This window comes from Camelina sativa, chromosome 14 (assembly GCF_000633955.1).
Source record: "Camelina sativa cultivar DH55 chromosome 14, Cs, whole genome shotgun sequence".
Lineage (NCBI taxonomy): Eukaryota > Viridiplantae > Streptophyta > Magnoliopsida > Brassicales > Brassicaceae > Camelina > Camelina sativa.
The window spans coordinates 14,957,274-14,978,935 of record NC_025698.1 but is presented as its reverse complement, the minus strand read 5'-3'; the positions used below and the strand labels follow the sequence as shown (position 1 = coordinate 14,978,935).

Sequence of the window (21,662 nt, the reverse complement as noted above, 5' to 3'; positions counted from 1 at the left end):
TAGGCAGAAAGTGAAATCAGGCTTTGCGACACTGTTAGCTTCTTTTTACCATAAGCTACCTGTTACTTTAATACCTGTTTACATCTTTTTTTTTTTTTTATCAATCTTCTGTTTTTTGCTTTTCTAAATCATTCTTGTATTGTTCGTTATCATCTTTTGTTTTATCGTCTACTTATGCAGGTGTTCCTTCGCTTGGTTCTCTTGGTGTGGAAGTGGCTTTTCAAGTGGATGATCTGATTGATTACTATGGAGAACTTGTTCAATCTCTTCAAAGAATTGTAGTTGCTTGTTTGTACATAACTGAATTTGATAATGAAATTTGTCAATTTTGAATTATAATGTATCCCAACCATAGCAAAAAAAAAAACAGAGACCAGGTCCATAATGTATCCCAACTTGTTCACAATGGGATGGTAAGATAATTCCAGAGTAAAGAAACCAGTTGTGTGTAAAGGAGGGTGTGTCTCGGAGAAACTTAAACGGTTGTAACCCTAAGAAATTGCTGAGACGTTGTAGAGATTGTCACACCACCGAGAGCTCTTGTTGCAGTGTTCTTCTTCTTCTTCTCCTTGTCATCTCTGTTTCGAAGATGATGAAATCATTACCACCCATGTCGATTGAGCTCATCCTGGAGATAATCTCGAGATTGCCTGGAGATGCAGTCGCGAGGTTTCGTTGCGTGTCGAAGCAATGGGCATCAACGCTCGCTACTCCGTATTTCAAAGAGCTGTTCATGAACAAGTCCTCGTCTAAGCCGCGGCTCTTATTCGCCATCGCAGACGACGGAAACCCCAAAGGCCGTGGCGAGTGGTGCTTCTTCTCCTCGCCTCAGCTTGAGGATCCTTATGAGAAATCATCCTCCTCGGCTCTTGTATCAGCCGCCGAGTTTCACGTGAAGAAGTTCTCTCCAAAGGATATAAATATCCATCATTACAGTAACATCATGCACTTCTCATGTGTCTACAACTCTGGCTTGATCTATTTCCATGGTTGTCGATACCAAGGTAAACCTGTCATCTGTAACCCAAACACTGGACGGTACGCGGTCTTACCTAAGCGGTATACTTACAGAAAAGCCTATAGCTTTTTTGGTTTTGATCCGATTGGGAAGCAGTACAAGGTATTGTACATGGCTTACGCAACTGGTCCTGGTGATCATGCCCTTCTTACGTTTGGAGCGCCTGCAGATATGAGGTGGAGAAAGATCGAATGTTCCACAATACATGAGATTCAAAGCGATGGGGTTTGCATCAACGGTGTTGTGTACTACTTAGGTAACACCAAAGATCCTTGGGATGATGATGCTCATGATGATTATGTGATTGTTTGCTTTGATTTGAGGTCTGAAAAGTTCAGCTTCATTCACGTTGAAAGGTTTTGTCGATTGATCAACTTTATGGGCAAGTTAGCTTTGATTTACTGGGAGGATGATTTCGACATTTATGAGGCTGTTAATTATGAGTTTAATATCGACAAGTATTTGGATGATCATCTCGTCGCTGATGTCAATAAGGAGTTGCATGTGTGGGTTCTAGAGGATGTAGCGAAACAGGATTTGTCCAAACACAACTACACTTGGAGTACTGATAACATCTTCTTCCGTCGTCACGTTTCCATTGCTGGAGTGACCGCTTCTGGTGAGATTGTGTTTGCCATGCGCAAGTATACATCTGGCCAACCGTTTTATGTTTTCTACTTCAGTCCCGAGAGGAACACTCTCCAGCGTGTTGAAGTCCAAGGTTTTGGTGAAGGGTTTAAGAATCCTTGCAGCGTTCGCACCTTTGTGAACCACGTTGAGGATCTTCATGTTAACGATTTAGAGCTATCCAAGCCATTCCATGCTCCACGTAGGGCTACAAAATATTCAGAATCACACAAAAAAAGGAAAAGAGCAAGAAGATAGCTACGGATGATCCATTGGATTTGGGTGAAAGCAATGTTATTTTGTGCTCTTATTTAGGCGTTTATGCTCTTTTCAGCCTTATAGTTAATCAATTATTTATGCGTTTATGCACTTTTGATATTTACCTTTTTATTTTAGACTAGTAAAACTAAGAGGAACAAACCAACCTCTTCTTTCTCCATTGTTGATGTGACTTATTATAAAGTGTTGAGAAGATTATTGTTTTTATTCATTCCTTTGCAAGATATGAATTGAAAAGATTAGAGACAGAGAACACATGCTTCTGTCTTCGTTGTATGTGATCATAAGGGGATCAGAAGCATATATACAAGCAATTACTGTGTACTTCTCTGTTCTTGTTAGTTGCAAAGTGCTCTTAGAAACAGAACTCACAAATCTTCTCTCCTTCATTCTCCATCTTAAGAAAACCGAGTCGAAAGGCAACGTGTTTGGTCCGTCCGTAGAGAGGCCAAACTCTTCTTCAGATATCTCCAAGCAAAACAGAGTTGCTAAGGTTACTTATCGGAAAAGCAAAGCTTTCTTTATCTGCCGTGCAAACCAAGAAACAGCCCTTCTTTGTAGAGATTGAGCTTACTAGTAGAAGAATCTGATCTCTGAAATTAGATTCTTTCTCCGTTGAGAGCTGCTATACGTTGCCATCTTTGCCATCTTGATTAGCATATTTTTAATTCGTTCATTGATCCCTATTTTGTGGGCAAATAGATCCGAAAGCCAAAGTGATTTGTAAGTTGTATTTTAGAAACTCTTTAAATGCAAGTTATGGTTGATGAAAAATCCGACAGGTTTTTTTTAGAGTTATTCAAAAACAATATAAAGAGAGTAAATTGTGTATGTTTTTTATACTCATTCATATGCAAAAACAAGAAACAGCCCTTCCGCTTAGGTAACTTAATTAGCATATCTTTTTATATTCATTCGTTCATCCCTATTATGAGGGCAAATAGATCGGAAAGCAAAAATAGATTTGTAAGTTGTATTGTAGAACTCGATCTTTAAATGCAAGTTATGGTTGATGAAGAATCCAGTAGATTTGTTAGATTATATATATAAGAGGAGCTGGAACATAATGAGCTTTGATAAATTAAAGCAACCAAAATTCTAGAGAAGTTATAATTGCAGAAAATTTCAGTGGTCAAGGTAGGCTTTTGGGGTCATTTAATATCAATTATGTTAGAACAGTCATTGCAACAGACTTGTAATAAGTGTCTGAAAAAAGTTATAGATTGAAAGTTTAAAGTTCATTCTTGTAGATTTTAAAGGTTCTTGACCTTTTTCCATGAGAAAAAGTATGTTTTGATAGATGTTGTAGAGACTGTCATAGAGTTTATTCATCAACTTAATATTTTGTTCAATATTCGTAGTGTTACTTTGTTAGTTTTCTATGTCTCCATTCATTCTCGATCATCAATTTGATGAGATAGCAAAACCAAATCGAGAGGCAAGGTAACTTCTCGGAAAACAGAATTGCTCAGGTAACTTCTCGGAAAAGCAACGCATTCTTTATCTCTATAGCAATTATCCTGCAAGTAGTAGTATATCATCTTTGGAATGTAACTGGAGAATTTGTATAGCATCTTTTGGACTTCAGTGGTTTTTACATTGGTATTTGGATGAATGCTACTGGAATATCGAAGTCCCAGCAGGTTGTTATTGGAGTATCTGGAGTTGCTCCTATTTGTATCAGAATCTTTATGTCATTTTATAGTACCTTCTCATCTAAAACAAAACAGATCAAGGCACAAACCTGTGTGAGAGAATCTTCTGCAACTCTTTCTATAAGAGAATCTTTTCTATTGATGATATGAAAAGAAGAATGCAAGGCAATTTTGCAAATGATATGGACAGAAATATTCTCAAAACTTTGTCATATTTATGCGAGAAGATAGACTTCACATGTTCAAAATTACGCCTTATATATAGATTGCAGCGAAAACAATCACACAAATTAAACAAAAAACTGTACTCCGACACAATTATACTCTTCATACTTCTCTTCTTTGGTATGTTTGTCTCTGTCTTAAATAATCACCAGATACACATACTTGTTAAGCTTTGACAGTTGCTTTCACGGCTCTGATTAATGCTCTCAGCGAATCCACCATTCTTTGTTATCAGAGAAACTTGCAGGGAGGAAGGGAGTGCTCTATGCTTTTGCCTTCTGTTGGTCTCTGCTGCTTCTTTCTCCTTGAATCTTCTTCTTCATCACTCCATGACGTTTTGTTATTTTCCAAGACAGATTTGGTTTCACCATTGTAGTCGCTTCTTGACCACAAACTGAACATGTTCATCTCGCATGTGTGTAGCCAAGCTGTTCCAGTTCTTTATAATATTTCAGATGATTGTCAAAGAAAACGGTTGCTACCATCTGACAAAGACACACAGAAACAACATAATATTAGAACCTGAAAAGCAAATTAACTTGGTGCACACGAAATATCAAAAATTGAGATCTTGTTTACTTACTTGATTTAGAGCTAAGCGAGCAGCTATCCTTTCCCTTGCAATGTGTTCTCTTCGATGATCGATGTGCCTCTTCTCATGAATTTTATGTTGTGCCTTTGCGATCAAGTCTTTCAAATCAATCCTCCCATCAGGCTCCGCTGTAACTGATTTCTCCCCTTTAGTAACCTTTGTTGTAATTGCTCTCGCATCCACCGGTTTAGCAACCTTTGTTGTAATTACTTTCGCATCCACCGGTTCGGAATCTGTTTTGTGAAGACTCGGTGTCAACTTCCTAATAGATTTCGCCTGAAGAAGATTTCAGAAAAGTAAAGAAAACGTAAGCAAATTAACAAATAAAAATCAATCTAATTCACATTAAAAAAAAGTAAACACTTTTATCCTAACAATTGTTGAAACTAGGGTTTGACAAGACGAGTGAGTTACCTTAGTAGTAGTTGAGTCCACTTCGACGACGGTCTTCTTCTGTCTCTTCACCGACGATGGAGTTTCTTCTTCAGAACGATGTTGGCGTTTCTTCGGAGGAGCGTCGCACGTTTCCGTGCCATGTCTTCCGGCTCTACCCAGAACCCGTGTGTCGTGTGGCTTAGGGTTTATAACAGGTAGCGACGAGACATCGAGTAACTTGAACCTCACACCTCTGCTTTGGACTCTCTGTTGTTTTGGAAATAAATGCAAAGGGCATGTTGTAGCAATCTCCATAGCTGATGAAGTGATGATGACACGAACGAAATTTTACCCAAAACAAGAAAAAAAGATTGATACGAAAGATGGAAACTTTCTGAAAAGAAAACCCTAAGCTAAAGAGATTATATATAAGCAATTACGGAGACTTTGGGACCAAGTTGTTTGCACAAAAAAAAAAAGGGGCCTAGTTATTTCTATCCAAGCCCGGCCCATAGTAAATTTAAGTGAAGAGCATCATATGTTTTAACAAAATTTTAATTAAATTTAAAAATTCTAATTATAATAAGGATGCTATTAAATTTTGTATTAGTAAAATTCTGATTTAGAATATATATCTTCTTTTTTTTTTTGGACAAACGAATATCTATCTTCTAAACAACAACAATAAATCTATTATACATATCTTCTAAACAAACGAATATATATCTTACTCTCTCTCTCTCGTTCTTTCTTCAACTAGATCCGGATCTAGCTATTTTGTGAGTTAATGCAATATACGTCTTCAAGACTTAAACACAGTGTTGATTCCAAGACATTAATTGATCTCATGAAGAGTTTCTAATTCAATCCCAAATCAGTGAAGCGTCTGTGTATTACTGATAAGTACGTTCATCATGTAATCGCGGTTGCTGGAGATTTTGGATAGCATTTCTTGGACTTCAATGGTTTTCACATTGGTATTTGGATGAATGCTAGTGGAATATTAAAGTCTCAACAGGTTTTTGTTATTGGAGTATCTGGAGTTGCTCCTATTTCTATCAGAATCTTTATAGTAACTTCCATCAAAAACAAAACAGATCAACTCAAAAATGGCATTTCTAATATCATGGACTTCTTAACAAAATACCCATTTTACATACACATTTATGTTATCAACTTAAATACATAAGCCTAAATAGAAAAAAAAAATGTGGCCTAATAAATTTAAAAATTTTGGTGGCTTAGGGCAAATGCCCATTCCTCTTCACCTTAAGCACTGCACTGCTTAGGGTTTGTAGGTATTAGGTGACAATGACACGTTGTATGAGAAATCGATAAAACTGTACCATCTCTGCTTTTGAATCTCTGATCTTTTGGAAACAAATGCAAAGCGGTAGATGTCGTAGCAAACTCCATAGCACTCATTAATTCACAAACTAAAAAATACGAAATTGCCAAAAGGCGTAAGCTATTGAAGAGATGGAAAGTTTCCAACAAAAATCCTAATAAGAGATTATATAAGCAATCGGGACCGAGTTATGTCTATGCAGGCCAAACCCATAGTAGAGCATCATATTTTGTATATATATGATGTTTTACTACAACTTTTCAGCGTTTTCTTTTTGTATCTATCTACTTTTTTGTAATATTATTTTTTGTTAAATCTTTATTCAACAATGCTAGTGGGTTTTAATTTAACAAAATTTAAATAAGGATGCTAATTAATTTTGTATTAGTAAAATTCAGATTTAGAATATAATCTTCTAAACAACAACAAGAAATCTATTACATATTTCATTTAACAATGTTGTTATCTTTTAAGCTTATCTAATATCTTTTCTTTTGGGAAATACAATTGTTTATTATTGTAAATTCTGTTTATCTTAATAAAGTTGACGGTAAAAAAAAATGATACATCTAAAACAACGAAAAAGATAAAAGTTAACAATATCCTATATATGATATAGTACTACGTATATTGTAGACCACATCCGTGTAAGACATACTTGCCAAACATTGTCATTTGACTATTCAGCTAATGGCACATTTGGTGGACACTTTGAATTTGTGTTGCTACTGATGATTGAACGTGAGTTTTAATGAATCATTTTGCAGAAAAAAAAATATAAAGAAGTTAGATAAATTTCAACAATAAAAGGTTTTTAATGTTTTAATATATTTATTTACAAAAAAAAATGGAATTGGAAACGGGTTTTGACATTATAATTTAATTTCTTCTGTTTGGGTATAAGTAACAATTGAAAATGTTGGACCGTCCATATCTCTATAACCAACTTTTACAATCGTACTCTATGTTTGGATAAAAATTCTTTCTGAGTTTTCTACTTAATCAGTGTTGCACACAAGCGGTTTAGCTGTTTGATATATAATTTCATAATAACATAGTTAATTTATGTATCATAGTATTTCTTGATTTCAAATTTTACTATACGATAGATATTAATGACCCATATAGTACTTTTTATTTGATAAATATTTTCATAGCAACATGACTAATTTATTTTCAATACTTCCTTAAATAATGAAGTCATTAAAGTGGAAGAATTACCATTGTTTTTATTTTCAATACTCTTTGTAAAATTACTCTCTATTTGCTACTTTATATGTATCTCTCCTAACGCAAGATTAGGAAATGATCCAAGAGCTTTTCTTGTTGTTAGTTTTTTACTTCTTACTGATGTGTGCTCTTGATTTTGCTTTGTGATTTGGGTTTGGCTAATGTTTGATTTGTTTGTAAGGAGGTGTAAATCGAGTGTTTTTGCTGACTTGGTTTAGATCTGCAATCATTTGGTTTTACATTTTCTATATTTAGTATCATATGATCGGTCATCTGCTCAAGCTCAGAAATTGGACTTAACCAGTCAAACTAACTTTAAAGAAATTAGCTCAAGTATGAGAGTAGTCATTTGTTTATAGTGTCTACAATGGTTTGATATCAATTGTGTAGGAATCCAATATCATTTGAGATCTTCCTTTGTTCTCTTATTGCCAGGGAATACTTCTACATTTTTTTTGTTAATACTTCGAGCTGATGCACAGTCTTTTAATATGACAATATTAAAACCCAAACCTTTTGATACTCTTACCGGTCACTAATGTCATTGTACTCTCTTCATGCAATTGGTTTTTGCAGGTGCATGTTACTAGGGGTTGTGCCGTGGGTTTAGGAACATGGCAATGGGGAAATATTCTCGTGTAGACGGGAAGAAGTCATCGGGATATGGCTTAACCATTACCATTGTTTTGATTGTTTCTCTTTGTTTAGTTGGTGCGTGGATGTTCATGTCTTCATGGTCTGCCGACTGCCCCAACTGAGTCTATTGACTTCTCTTCAAGCGAGACTTCCAAAGATGTAGAAACTACTACTAAGAGTGATTTCAAAAGTGACGAAGTTGATCGAGGTTCTAAGTCTTCAGGACTTAAACACTCGGTTGATTCCAAGACATTAATTGATCTCATGAAGAGTTTCTAATTCAAACCCAATCCAGCGAAGCGTCTGTGTATTACTGATAAGCACGTTCATCATGTAAGCGCGGTTGCTGGAGATTTTGGATAGCATTTCTTGGACTTCAATGGTTTTCACATTGGTATTTGGATGAATGCTAGTGGAATATCAAAGTCTCAACAGGTTTTTGTTATTGGAGTATCTGGAGTTGCTCCTATTTCTATCAGAATCTTTATAGTAACTTCCATCAAAAACAAAACAGATCACACAAACCTCTACGAGAATCTTTTCTATTTATGGTATGAAATGAAGAAGGCAAGGCATCTTTGCAATTAATATAGACAGAAATATTCTCAAAACTTTGTCATATTTATGCGAAAAGATAGACTTCAGACATGTTCAATTACGCCGTATATATAGACTGCAGCGAGCACAATAACACAAGTCACATGTAAGCACACAAATTAAACAAAACACTGCACTCCGACTCAACTACTATACTCTCCATGCTTTTTCTTCTTCAGTTTGTTTGCCTCTTTCTTAATTATCACTAGATTCACATACTTGTTGAGCTTGGACACTTGCTTTGACGGCTCTGATTAATGCTCTCAGCGGATCCACCATTCTTTGTTATCTGAGAAACTTGCAGGGAGTGCTCCATGCTGTTCCCTTCTGTTGATCGCTGCTGCTTCTTTCTCCTTGAATCTTCTTCATCACTCTATGGCGTTTTGAAATTTTCCAAGACAGAGTTGGTTTCACCATTGTAGTCGCTTCTTGACCACAAACTGAACATGTTCAAGCAATCAAGTATATCTCGCATGAATGTGTAGCCAAGCTGTTCCAGTTCTTTATAATAGTTCAGATAATCGTTAAAGTAAACGGTTGCTACCATCTGACAAAGAACACAGAAACAACATAATATCAGAACCTGAAAACAAATTAACTTGGTGCACACGAAATATCAAAAATTGAGATCTTGTTTACTTACTTGATTTAGAGCTAAGCGAGCAGCTATCCTCTGCCTCGCAATGTGTTCTCTTCGATGATCGATGTGCCTCTTCTCATGAATTTTATGTTGTGCCTTTGCGATCAAGTTTTTCAAATCAACCCTCCCATCAGGCTTCGCCGTAATCGAGTTCTCCGGTTTAGCAACATGTGGTGTAATTGCTCTTGCATCCACTGGTTTAGCAACTTTTGGTGTAATTGCTCTTGCATCCTGGTTTAGCAACTTTTGGTGTAATTGCTCTCGCATCTATCGGTTTAGCAACCTTTGTTGTAATTACTCTCGCATCGACCGGTTTAGTGACTTTTGGGAGCGTCTCTGATTTTGACTCAGACTCTCTTTTGTGAATACTCGGTGTCAACTTCCTAATAAATTTCGCCTGAAGAAAAAGTAAAAAACGTAAGCAAATTAATTAACACAAACAAAATCAATCTAATTAACAAAAACAAAACACATCAGTCAAGCTTTTACCCTAAATTTAGAAAACAAAAAATAAAACAACAGTCGAAACTAGGGTTTGACTAGACGACCTTAGTAGATGAGTCCACTTCGACGGTCTTCTTTTGTCTCTTTACCGATGGAGTTCCTTCGCCGGAACGTTGTTGGCGTTTCTTCGGAGAGGCCACAACGTCGCACTTTTCCTTGCCATATCTCCCGGATCGACTCAGAATTCGTGGGTCATCTGGCTTAGGGTTTATTATAGGTAGCGACGAGAAATCGAGTAAATTGAATCTGACACCTTTGCTTTTAATAAATCTCTCTTCTTTTGGAAATAAATTGAAAGCACTCGAGGTCGTTGCAATCTCCATAGCTCGCTAACGCACAGACAGTAAAGGGAAAAAAATAAACGAAAGCGATGGAATCTGAAGATGATGGAGACGAAAGAGATAGGAAATAATCTGACACAAAATCTAAAAAGAGAGAGTAGAGAGAGAAGCAAATTTGTTGAGTCTTTGGGACCAAGTTACCTCTATAACCAGGTTTTATAGTCTTTCTCACTCCTACCTCTGCTGCTTCTTTCTCTAATATGAGAAAAAGTGGGCCTAATGGGCCTTGTCCGAGTTTTTTCACAAGCTTTAGCTGTTTGCCATCAAGTAAACGATGTCGTTTTATGTGCGAACTACAAAAAAAAGTCTTTCATCTGTCCTCGAGTCTTCTTCATATGTCGGTGACCGACGACGCGGGGTTAAGTGAATAAATAAACAAACGTTGTTGCAAAGTTAATTAATTTTTGGTGTGAAATCAGAAATCAGATCCCACTTTCTGGTAATTTAACACCGTAACTGTGGAGAGTAGAGAGCAAGTAGTAGTAGTAAGATTTGCTCACTCACCACTTGCTCTTGAGTTATATATATATATATACACATAAACTTGTGGGATCATCATTGTATCTTATTCTCGTTCTTTCTTCTACTAGATCCGGATCTGGAACTTTCTTTACTCTGTCTCTCTCTCTGTTCACAAAGTTTCAATCTTTGGGAGATCTGAGCCAACCCTTTTCTCCTCTGGTTAGTTTCTCTCTCTCTCTCTGTTTCTCTTGAGATGTTCTTGCTTCTGCGTATCTCTCTGCAAATGCAAGATTCCCTAAGTGATCCGAAAGCTTATCTCTTTTTTAGTTTTATACGTCTAACTGATGTGTATGCTCTTGATTTTGCTTTTATATATTGTGATTTGGATTTTGACATGTTTGATTTGGGTTTTACTTTGTTATGGATTTTGCTGACTTGGTTCAGTTACTATTTTTAGATCTGCAATTGTTTACATGTCCTAAAGGGTTTTTACATATGCTTCAGCTTAGAAATTGGACTTAACCCGTCAAACTAATCTCAAAGAAACAAGCTCAAGTATGAGACTAGTCTTAGTCAATAGTGTGTTCGATGGTTTGATATCCGTTGTGTACGAATCCAATATCATTTGAGATCTTCCTTTGTTCTCTTATTACTAGTCTTAGTCATTAATGTTATTTATTTTGGTACTAGTCCGAGCTGCTAAACAGTTAAAAACCAAACCTTTAGATAGTCTTTCTGATCACTAATCTCATTGTACTCTCTTCTTGATTGGTTGTGTTGCAGGTGCATGTGACTAGGGGTCGTGCCGTGGGTTTAGGAACATGGCAATGGGGAAATATTCTCGTGTAGACGGGAAGAAGTCATCGGGATATGGCTTAACCATTACCATTGTTTTGATTGTTACTCTTTGTTTGGTTGGTGCTTGGATGTTCATGTCTTCATGGTCTGCCCCAACTGAGTCTATTGACTTCTCTTCAAGCGAGACTTCCAAAGATGTAGAAACTACTACTAAGAGTGATTTCAAAAGTGACGAAGTTGATCGAGGTTCCAAGACTTTTCCTGATGAAAAGAACGAGGAACCTGAGGTTGTGACGGAGAGCAATGAAGAGAAGCCTGATCCTGAGACCTCTGGAGAGAAAACGGAGTCAGTTGAGGAAAAAAAGGAGTTTGATGACAAAAATGGTGATGGGGATAGAAAAGATGGAGAGGGTGAGAAAGATACGGAATCAGAAAGTGATGAAGCCAAGCAAAAAGAGAAGACACAACTAGAAGAGAGCTCAGAAGAAAACAAATCTGGGGAGAGTAATAATGGAACCGAAAAGAATGCTGGTGAATCTGAAGAAAACACCGAGAAGAAGTCAGAAGGTGAAACTGAAGAGAACACTGAGAAGAGTAAAGATGTTTTCCCAGCTGGTGACCAGGCTGAAATCACAAAGGAGTCAAGCACTGGAAGTGGGGCTTGGTCAACCCAGTTGGTTGAATCGCAGAACGAGAAGAAAGCACAAGTGTCTTCAATTAAATGGAAAGTCTGCAACGTGACAGCTGGACCAGACTACATCCCTTGCCTCGACAATTGGCAAGCTATCAGAAAGCTTCATTCTACAAAGCATTATGAACATCGTGAGAGGCATTGTCCCGAGGAATCTCCACGCTGCCTTGTGGCTCTTCCCGAAGGGTATAAGCGATCCATCAAGTGGCCTAAGAGCAGAGAAAAGGTAAGAAAATTCAATATACATAATTACATATTAGAAAGACAAAAACCTGTTTGTGCTCCTTTATGTTTTTTTTTGTGAATGATATCTATTAATTACTCTGTTTTGTGTTGTCACAGATCTGGTACACCAATATCCCTCACACCAAGCTCGCAGAAGTCAAGGGACATCAAAACTGGGTGAAGATGAGTGGTGAATACTTAACATTCCCTGGTGGAGGTACTCAGTTCAAGAACGGTGCGCTTCACTACATTGATTTCCTCCAAGAGGTACAACTTACTATTGATTGATCTTTCATTTAATGTGTACACAACTTTCACATTCAACTATTGACGTTATTGTAATATGTTTTTGCAGTCATATCCTGATATTGCGTGGGGAAATAGGACCCGTGTTATATTAGATGTTGGGTGTGGGGTTGCTAGCTTCGGGGGATATCTTTTTGACAGAGATGTACTTGCTTTATCATTTGCACCCAAAGACGAACACGAGGCACAGGTGCAATTTGCTCTGGAACGTGGCATTCCTGCAATGTCAAATGTTATGGGAACCACGAGATTACCTTTTCCAGGGTCTGTTTTCGACCTTATCCATTGTGCTCGTTGTAGAGTCCCTTGGCATATTGAAGGTGAGAAGTTTCCCATATTATAGTGAAATTCAGCCTTTTTCTTTTGTTTCATTGAATAACTTGTTGTCGTCTGAACTGAAGGTGGTAAACTACTTTTGGAACTGAATCGTGCGTTGAGGCCGGGAGGATTCTTTGTCTGGTCGGCGACTCCAGTCTACAGGAAGACCGAGGAAGATGTTGGCATATGGAAAGGTTGATGGAAATTTGTTATCTCTTTTGTTTGGCCATGAATAGGGCTTTGGCAATTTTTGTTAACTAACTTGTGGGATGCTATTCTATGTTTTGTAGCTATGTCGAAGCTAACAAAGGCAATGTGCTGGAAACTGATGACAATTAAGAAAGATGAACTGAATGAAGTTGGTGCTGCCATTTACCAGAAGCCAATGTCGAATAAATGCTACAATGAAAGATCTCAAAATGAGCCACCTCTCTGCAAAGACTCGGATGATCAAAATGCCGCCTGGTAGTTTATCTGTTTCCCTTCTTATATCATTGATTATGCAATGCATTTCTTGATGCTAACATACTTGTTTGACGCAGGAATGTTCCACTTGAGGCATGTATGCACAAGGTAACAGAAGATTCATCAAAACGCGGAGCAGTTTGGCCTGAAAGTTGGCCTGAAAGAGTGGAGACTGTTCCTCAGTGGTTAGATTCTCAGAAAGGTGTATATGGAAAACCTGCACAAGAGGATTTCACAGCAGACCATGAACGCTGGAAGACTATTGTTTCAAAGTCATACCTCAACGGTATGGGAATTGATTGGTCTTACGTGAGAAATGTAATGGACATGAGAGCTGTCTATGGAGGGTAAGCAAAAGCTTATACAATCTTTCATCAAAACAAAATTGACTCTATTGATCAATAATTTCTAATGAAAACTCTCTCTCTTGTTGGTTTCAGTTTTGCTGCTGCATTGAAGGATCTGAAACTGTGGGTGATGAATGTAGTTCCTATCGACTCACCTGATACACTTCCAATTATATACGAACGTGGTTTGTTTGGAATCTATCATGACTGGTGTGAATCATTCAGCACTTACCCTCGGACTTACGACCTTCTCCACGCTGATCATCTTTTCTCTTCACTGAAAAAGAGGTATACATACATTTATTCATTCCCTTTGTCTATCCGATATATAATTTGTGATTGCAAATTCTGATGCTATGTTATAAACAAAATCACTTTAGGTGCAACTTGGTTGGGGTAATGGCTGAAGTAGACCGGATTCTTAGACCAGAAGGAACTTTTATAGTAAGGGATGACATGGAAACGATAGGAGAAATTGAGAAGATGGTGAAATCGATGAAATGGAATGTAAGAATGACACATTCCAAAGATGGAGAAGGATTGCTCTCTGTTCAGAAGTCATGGTGGCGTCCTACCGAGGCCGAGACAATCCAGGCGGCAATAGCTTGAGAGATCAAGGATACGAAGAAGAGTGTGAGGTTAATATAGTTTCATGAGAAAGTTGTTTCTCTTACGATCCAAGTGATTGTTTCTATTAGTCCAATATTTGTATTCCGTTTTTGCATTGAAGAAAGTTGTATACATTATACAAGACAATTGTCTCAAAAGTGTAATCTTATAATCAGCTTTTGCATTGGTCCTTAGCACCCATAAAAATCCTAGTTCTAATTCTTGTGGCAAGCATTTTCCTCTGTAAGAGATGTGTAAGATGCAACCTTTCTCTGTGTAGAGTTTCAGTGGCGTAAACATCTTCGAATGCTTTTGACACAGTTACCAAATTTTAACATGCATAATCCAAAGGCTTCACATCCCAAACAAGCTAGAATCCACCTCCACAATCCAATGAAACAAAAGACATGGATTACACTTCTTGCCATTGATTTGTTGAACTTGCTGTTTAGATGTTCATTTGTATGTTAAAATAGAACCAATGATCCTAGATAAAGACTTTATACATCCAAACCAGGATTTTGTTTTTACAGCCTTAGCCTCCATACATTATGCATCACTTATTGTGGATCCTCAAAGCTCCTTTAGCACACTTGCTTTGATCATTTTGGGATGGCTTTTACTTCGACATGTATGCCATGACTCAGTGCTTCTAACCCAAAATGAGGCAAGGGAAAAAGACAATAGGTGATAAGAGATAATGAAAGGCAAGGGAAAGGAGACAATTGTGTTGAAGCGTGGCATGGAGAAGAGACACTAATGTGTCGGATCTTTTGGAACACTACAGAGTAAGGTCTTTCAAAGAGAACACAAAAGCATCACCCGAACGAGAATGTGTATATCGTCTTATTCAAACTTCATTGTCACGTTTATATCTCAGGTCAAAACAAAAAGTAGAAGTAAACTCTTGTCATTTATCTTTTAATATCAGCAGAAAAGTAATCATACAAGTTATTGATACAAACAAGAGCAAACTCCAAATAGTCTAATAAACACTTGTTGCGACTTCGATATTCCAGTAGTAAATACCTTCAATGCTCTTCAATTTCTCTGACATGAACTTGTCAATAAAACACGGATCAATATGCTAGTTGGCATCTCCACAAGGTATCATATAAAACGACAGAGAGATGGTTCCAAAGATTATCCCCACGGAAGCAACTTCAACTCCAAGAGAACCAAGTCAGGTAGCTTATGGAATAAAGAAGCTAACAGTGTCGCAAAGCTTGATTTCACTTTCTGCCTAAGAAAAAACGAAATCTCCAAACACATTTTCTTCAACTTTGGACATCAGATACCATAGGCAAATATCATCACACAAACAACACAAAAGGATTAAAACTGCAATCTCAGCCGAAAGATGGTGATCTAGTGATTTTGATAATCATTGAATAATCATTCAAATTAGGACATAATTTCATCACTAATTGCATATAACAAAAGAACTCAAAATGAAAACAAAAGAAAGAAGAAGAGGTCAGATGGTAGTGCATGTCATATTATCAACACTGTATTTCTGATTTGCAGACGTATGGAAATTGTATCCTCATTCCTCCTTATGAATGAAAATCAAAACTTTGGTTATCAAATTCACAATATTGAAAACACTAAAACAAAGACTTAAGGATCAGAGAATAAAGGCAAATCATTCACTCCGCCGAAGCAGATCAGACTGGGTGTCACAAAACATTAATACCATTTCATCATATAATGGATACTCCATTAACCATTGCCCCCTTAAGAACCTTAGAAATCTACAGGAATAAACTTATTACTTTCAATCTATAAATCTTTTCAGACAGTACCTTTACCACTGAAATTCCTGCAAGTTTAACTTCTCTAGACGTGTATTGGTTTCAGACGTTTTAGTTTTCCTAGTTATTCGCTACATATCTGAACACTAGTCCCCTGAAAGGAACCTAGGAATCTATTGAAAATTGCAGGTTTAGGGGTTTTAATTTCGTTGAGAACATCAAAAGGCCTACAAATTCTGTATCTTTCATTCACTCATTGCACATGTCACTGTTTCTAAATGTTTTTGTATAAGATTTATACTCACACTCACATGTCTTTTCAACAGAAATTCTAATCCACGAGCTGGTTAGTAGAGTATTGGTTACCAACTTTGGGACCCCTTATGATCACATAACACAAAGACAGAATCATGTGTTCTGTCTGGTTTGGTTTCTCTAATTTATCTAAACTCCTAAAGTTTCTCCTTTATATATAGCCTAACAAGCCTATTGGATTCTTCATCAACCCCTACGTTATATAGAGACAGCAGTTTGATTTCAAGAGGTAGCTAATAGGGTTTTCGGTTTATTTCGGTTCTCTTTGGTTTACCTTAATTAAAACCGGTATTCCAAAATTTCTCAAGGTTTAATTTTTTTGGCTTCACTCATTTACAAAAGAATGTCACAAGGTCATAAATAACCACTGAAACTTCTGCAGACATCAAAGGGCCTACAAAGTTCTACATCTTTCATTCACTAGCACATGTCTTTGTGTTTTGATTGAATTGTAATACTATTATTGTATACGACTCGTACGTACCCACATCCACATGGTCATGTCTTTTCAGGAGAGGTTTCTAATCCATAATTTTGGTGAGGAGACAAGATTGGTTACTAACTTTTTGGGACCCCTTATGATCACATACAACAAAGACAGACGCATGTTATTCTGTCTAGTATGGTTACTCTTAATTTTATCTAAACTCTAAATAGTTTCTCCTTATATATATAATCAAACAAGCCTATTGGATTCTTCATCAACCAAAACTTGCATTCTAAGAGTTCTACAACACAGCAAACAAGTCTCTTTTACTTTCCCATCTTAAAAAAAAACTCTTCCCTGAAAATAATGATGAACGCAAAAAAGCTCTTGAAGATGGCAAAGAAATGGCAACAGAAAGCAGCTTTAAGCAGGAAAAGAATCTCATATCAGAGATCAACTTCTTCTACTACTAGCAGGTCAGCCGCTGCAGAGAAAGGCTGTTTTGTGGTTTACACATCCGATATAATCCGCTTTGCGTTTCCAATAAGTTACCTGAGGAACTCTGTTTTCCAAGAGCTCTTGAAGATATCTGAAGAAGTGTTTGGCCTCTCGACCAGTGGACCAATCACATTGCCATTCGATTCCGTTTTCATGGAGTATCTCATCAATTTGATCCAAAGAAGAATGGATGGAGATACAGAAAAGGCTCTGTTAATGTCAATCTCTACTGCTGGATGCTCTTTACCATGCTCTTTTCAGCAACAAGAACAATTGCCTGTATTTTAGAGAATTAGAGTGTAGCAGTTTCTGTATTTTGTAAAGATTCCACTCGTATCAGATTAGACAGATTATTTTAGAAATACAAACCATTTAATCTATTTCTTCCTCTCTTTTACACTGTCTCATCAAAATCAACTTTTACTGTAAACAAAGATAAAATGAGATAACGTTGACATCACTTGTTGACAGTTTACCCAAAACTGTTTTGCTCTAAATCTTGAAGTCATAAACTAGAAGTACTACAAGACATGAGAAGTATGTATGTATAAGGTCTAAAGCTTAACCTAAGGAAATGTGAAATTGCAGCAGGAATAGTTGATTCACTCTCTATTTTTTCTTGGCAAGAAAATCAAAGGACCTTATACATACATACTGATGGAACCAACCATTTTGATTTATACAAGAAATCAAAGGACCTAATACATAATTTGTTGTCCTTTTGATAAGTACAAGAAATCTGAAAAAATTGTGACTCACATTTTGATTTAGCTGATGGAACCAACCTGGGACCCTTTAATAGAGTTTAGTATTTTTGGCTTCTCTTGTTAATATAACGTCTCAGTACCTAAACCTTATCATATTAATGTCCATATAGGATTCATACCCACATGATCATGTCTTCTCACCATAAAATTGTATAGTCCACAAGTTGATTTCGAGACATAATTGATTACCAACTTGGGAGACCCTTATTGATCACATAAAGCACAGACATAAGCATGTGGTGTGTCTGGTTAGGTTGTTCAGGAGCTTGCTACAAAGCCTATCTATTAGTTTCTCCTTCTATATAGAAACATAAGCAACTCTGTTTTTCAAGAGCTCTTGAAGATCTCTGAAGAAGAGTTTGGCCTCCCAACCGGTGGACCAATCACCTTGCCATTCGATTCAGTTTTCTTAGAGTATCTCATCAAACTGATACAAGGAAAAAATCGATGGAGATACTGAAAAGGCTCTGTTAACGTCAATATCTAGTGCTACATGTTCTTCACAACGCGCTTTGCAACAAGAACGAAGTCAGCAATTGTTTGTATTCTAGAGTATTTGATACCATTACAAAAAGCTATTTGTGAATATGGTTGCAGTTAGATTACACTGAAATACAAAACATACACAATTTACTCTCTTTATATTGTTTTTGCATAGCTCTAGCACAAACCTATTGGATTCTTCATCAACCATAACTTGCTTTTAAAGAGTGTCTAAAATACAACTTACAAATCACTTTCGCTTTCCGATCTATTTGCCCACAAAATAGGGATGAATGAACGAATACAAATATGCTAATCAAGATGGCCAAGATGGCAACGTAGAGCAGCTCTCAACAGAGAAAGAATCTCATTTCAGAGATCAGATTCTTCTACTAGTAGCTCAACCTATACAAAGAAGGGCTGTTTCTTGGTCTACACGGCAGATAAAGAACGCTTTGCTTTACCGATAAGTTACTTTAGCAACTCTGTTTTTCTTGGAGATATCTGAAGAAGAGTTTGGCCTCTCCACGGACGGACCAATAACGGTGCCTTTCGATTCGGTTTTCTGAAGATGGAGAATGATGGAGAAAAGATTTGTGAGTTCTGTTTCTTAGAGCTCTTTGCAACTAAAAAGAACAGAGAAGTACACAGTAATTGCTTGTATATACTATGCTTCTGATCCCCTTATGATCACATACAACAAAGAGCAATGTGTTCTCTGTCTCTAATCATTTCAATTAATATCTTGCTAAGGAATGAACAAAAACAATAATCTTCTGAACAATTTATAATAAGTCACATCAACAATGGAGAAAGAAGAGCTGGTTTGTTCTTTCTTATTAAAGACTTCAGTCACATCTAACGGTTCCATCTATTTAGTTCTACTAGTCGAAAATAAAAAGGTAAATATCAAAAGTACATAAACGCATAAATAATTAATTAACTATAAGGTTGACAAGAGCATAAACGCCTAAATAAGAGCACAAAATAACATTGCTTTCACCCAAATCCAAAGGATCATCCCTAGCTATTTTCTTGCCCTTTTCCTTTCCTTGTGTGATTCTGAATATTTTGTAGCCCTACGTGGAGGATGGAATGGCTTGGGTAGCTCTAAATCGTTAACATGAAGATCCTCAACGTGGTTCACAAAGGTGCGAACGCTACAAGGATTCTTAAACCCTTTACCAAAACCTTGGATTTCAACACTTTGGAGAATGTTCCTCTCGGGATTGAAGTAGAAAACATAAAACGGTTTCTTAGACGTGTAATTGCGCATGGAAAACACTATTGCACCCGAAGCGGTCACTCCAGCGATGTAAACGTGACGACGGAAGAAAATCTTATCGGTACTCCAGGTGTAGGTATATTTCGACCAATCCTGTTTCGCTACATCCTCTAACACCCACACATGCAACTCATTATTGGCATCAGCGACGAGTTTCTTTTTCAAATACTTGTCGACATCCAAATCAGAAGTAGCAGCCTCATAAATGTCAAAATCATCCTCCCAGTAAATCAAAGCTAACTTGCCCATAAAGTTGATCAATCGACAAAACCTTTCAACGTGAATGAAGCTGAACTTTTCAGACTTCAAATCAAAGCAAACAATCACATAATCATCATGAGCATCATCATCCCAAGGATCTTTGGTGTTGCCTAAGTAGTACACAACACCGTTGATGCAAACCCCATCGCTTCTAATCTCATGTGTTAAGGAACATTCGATCTTTCTCCACCTCATGTCTGCAGGCGCTCCAAATGTAAGAAGGGCATGATCACCAGGACCAGTTGCATAAGCCATGTACAATACCTTGTACTTTTTTTCAATCGGATCAAAACCGAAGAAGCTATACGCTTTTCTGTAAGTATACCGTTCAGGTAAGACCGCGTACCGTCCAGTGTTGGGGTTACAGATAACAGGTCTACCCTGGTATCGACAACCATGCAAATAGAGCAAGCCAGAGTTGTAACCACATGAAAAGTACTTGATGTTACTGTAATGATGGATCTGTATATCCTCTGGAGAGTCGGTATATCCACATGAAAAGTACTTCTTCACGTGAAACTCGGCGGCTGATACAAGAGCCGAGGAGGATGATTTCTCATAAGGATCCTCAAGCTGAGGCGACGAGAAGAAGCACCACTCGCCACGGCCTTTGGGGTTTCCGTCGTCTGCGATGGCGAATAAGAGCCGCGGCTTAGACAAGGACTTGGTCAGAAACAAGGACTTGAAATACGGAGTAGCAAACATTGATTCACATTGCTTCGACACGCAACGAAACCTCGCGACTGCATCTCCAGGCAATCTCGAGATTATCTCCAGGATGAGTTCAATCGACATGGGTGGTGATGATTTCATCATCTTCGAAACAGAGATGACAAGGAGAAGAAGAAGAAGAACACTGCAACAAGAGCTCTCGGTGGTGTGATAATCTCTCCAAACGATTCAGCAATTTCTTAGGGTTACAACCGCTTGAGTTTCTCCTTTACACACAAGCTTCGTTTATATACCTAACCGAATTATATAAGTGATTAAGTCGGTTACGATTCACTAAACTGTAAACCATGAAAGCTACAATTAAACCAATAGACTTTACCCATCTCTTGATTAAACCAGTTTCTAATTGACATTACCAGTCCGGTTTAACATCAATTAGATTGATTTTCATCAGACTCAAAACAATGATTTGCCGACCAAAGGAAGGAGGAGATATGTTGTTCTGCTCTTCAATTATTGTGTAACCTTTTTTATAGAATTGTTTCAGTAAATCAAGTTTCATTGTTGCCTGCTTTGCTAAATTGGACTACAACTGTCAACTGGGTTCTTAGCCCATCCCTTTGCAAACAGGTTGGGGTACATTATAAATCAAAATTGACTAATATATTTATCAAATTAACAGTCATAAAGAATTGATATTTACATTCAAAAATATATAATCATTTATAAAAGAATTAAATTCTTCAAGAGATTGAAAGTTCTCATTGTAACAACTAACAACTAACCAGATCATCCCCATGATAACCTCTTCCACACCAAGAGAACCAAGCCAAACAAAAGCCTGCACAAGTAAAAAAATAAAACAAAAGATGATAACGAATAAAATAAGAATGATTTAGAAAACCAGAGATT

General features: G+C 37.1%; 5 protein-coding genes across 6 annotated transcripts; 3 read left to right on the top strand and 2 right to left on the bottom strand.

Moving 5' to 3' along the window:
• On the top strand, nt 7-1,903 carry LOC104743607 (F-box protein At2g16450-like). Its single transcript, XM_010464668.1, has one exon. The coding sequence runs from the start codon at nt 590-592 to the stop codon at nt 1,901-1,903; it is 1,314 nt and encodes a 437-aa protein (XP_010462970.1). The 5' UTR covers nt 7-589.
• Nucleotides 8,956-10,049, bottom strand: LOC104743605. Its single transcript, XM_010464666.1, has 5 exons — nt 9,928-10,049; nt 9,768-9,816; nt 9,527-9,558; nt 9,226-9,406; nt 8,956-9,129 (listed from the first exon to the last, which is right to left on the bottom strand). Exons 1-5 carry the CDS (start codon nt 10,047-10,049, stop codon nt 8,956-8,958), a joined length of 558 nt encoding a protein of 185 aa, XP_010462968.1.
• On the top strand, nt 10,458-14,480 carry LOC104741541 (probable methyltransferase PMT24). 2 transcript variants are annotated; one of them, XM_010462427.2, is made up of 10 exons: nt 10,458-10,552; nt 10,658-10,748; nt 11,313-12,244; nt 12,361-12,510; nt 12,599-12,869; nt 12,951-13,061; nt 13,158-13,332; nt 13,410-13,679; nt 13,773-13,967; nt 14,060-14,480. In XM_010462427.2, the coding sequence occupies exons 3-10, from the start codon at nt 11,351-11,353 to the stop codon at nt 14,286-14,288; spliced, it is 2,295 nt and encodes a 764-aa protein (XP_010460729.1). In that variant the 5' UTR covers nt 10,458-10,552; nt 10,658-10,748; nt 11,313-11,350; the 3' UTR covers nt 14,289-14,480. The 2 variants fall into 2 exon arrangements, with proteins under 2 accessions (XP_010460729.1, XP_010460728.1); XM_010462426.2 differs by lacking the exon at nt 10,458-10,552 and having other exon boundaries at nt 10,595-10,748.
• Nucleotides 17,075-17,674, top strand: LOC104741540 (auxin-responsive protein SAUR61-like). Its single transcript, XM_010462425.1, has one exon. The coding sequence runs from the start codon at nt 17,151-17,153 to the stop codon at nt 17,568-17,570; it is 420 nt and encodes a 139-aa protein (XP_010460727.1). The 5' UTR covers nt 17,075-17,150; the 3' UTR covers nt 17,571-17,674.
• On the bottom strand, nt 19,560-20,949 carry LOC104743604 (F-box protein At2g16450-like). The gene is made up of 2 exons (XM_019235520.1): nt 20,252-20,949; nt 19,560-20,188 (listed from the first exon to the last, which is right to left on the bottom strand). Exons 1-2 carry the CDS (start codon nt 20,892-20,894, stop codon nt 19,560-19,562), a joined length of 1,272 nt encoding a protein of 423 aa, XP_019091065.1. The 5' UTR covers nt 20,895-20,949.

Excerpts from the sequence above, each read along its gene's own strand:
- LOC104741540 (XM_010462425.1), top strand. The coding sequence starts at position 17,151 with ATGATGAACGCAAAAAAGCTCTTGAAGATGGCAAAGAAATGGCAACAG.
- LOC104741541 (XM_010462427.2), top strand. The coding sequence starts at position 11,351 with ATGGCAATGGGGAAATATTCTCGTGTAGACGGGAAGAAGTCATCGGGA. Across the intron at positions 12,245-12,360 it reads GGCCTAAGAGCAGAGAAAAG|ATCTGGTACACCAATATCCC; the intron begins GTAAGAAAATTC and ends GTGTTGTCACAG. Across the intron at positions 12,511-12,598 it reads ACATTGATTTCCTCCAAGAG|TCATATCCTGATATTGCGTG; the intron begins GTACAACTTACT and ends ATGTTTTTGCAG.
- LOC104743605 (XM_010464666.1), bottom strand. The coding sequence starts at position 10,049 with ATGGAGATTGCAACGACCTCGAGTGCTTTCAATTTATTTCCAAAAGAA. Across the intron at positions 9,407-9,526 it reads AAGTCACTAAACCGGTCGAT|AGCAATTACACCACATGTTG; the intron begins GCGAGAGTAATT and ends AGTGGATGCAAG. Across the intron at positions 9,130-9,225 it reads CTCGCTTAGCTCTAAATCAA|ATGGTAGCAACCGTTTACTT; the intron begins GTAAGTAAACAA and ends GTTCTTTGTCAG.
- LOC104743607 (XM_010464668.1), top strand. The coding sequence starts at position 590 with ATGATGAAATCATTACCACCCATGTCGATTGAGCTCATCCTGGAGATA.
- LOC104743604 (XM_019235520.1), bottom strand. The coding sequence starts at position 20,894 with ATGATGAAATCATCACCACCCATGTCGATTGAACTCATCCTGGAGATA. Across the intron at positions 20,189-20,251 it reads GAGGTGGAGAAAGATCGAAT|GCAACACCAAAGATCCTTGG; the intron begins GTTCCTTAACAC and ends TGTACTACTTAG.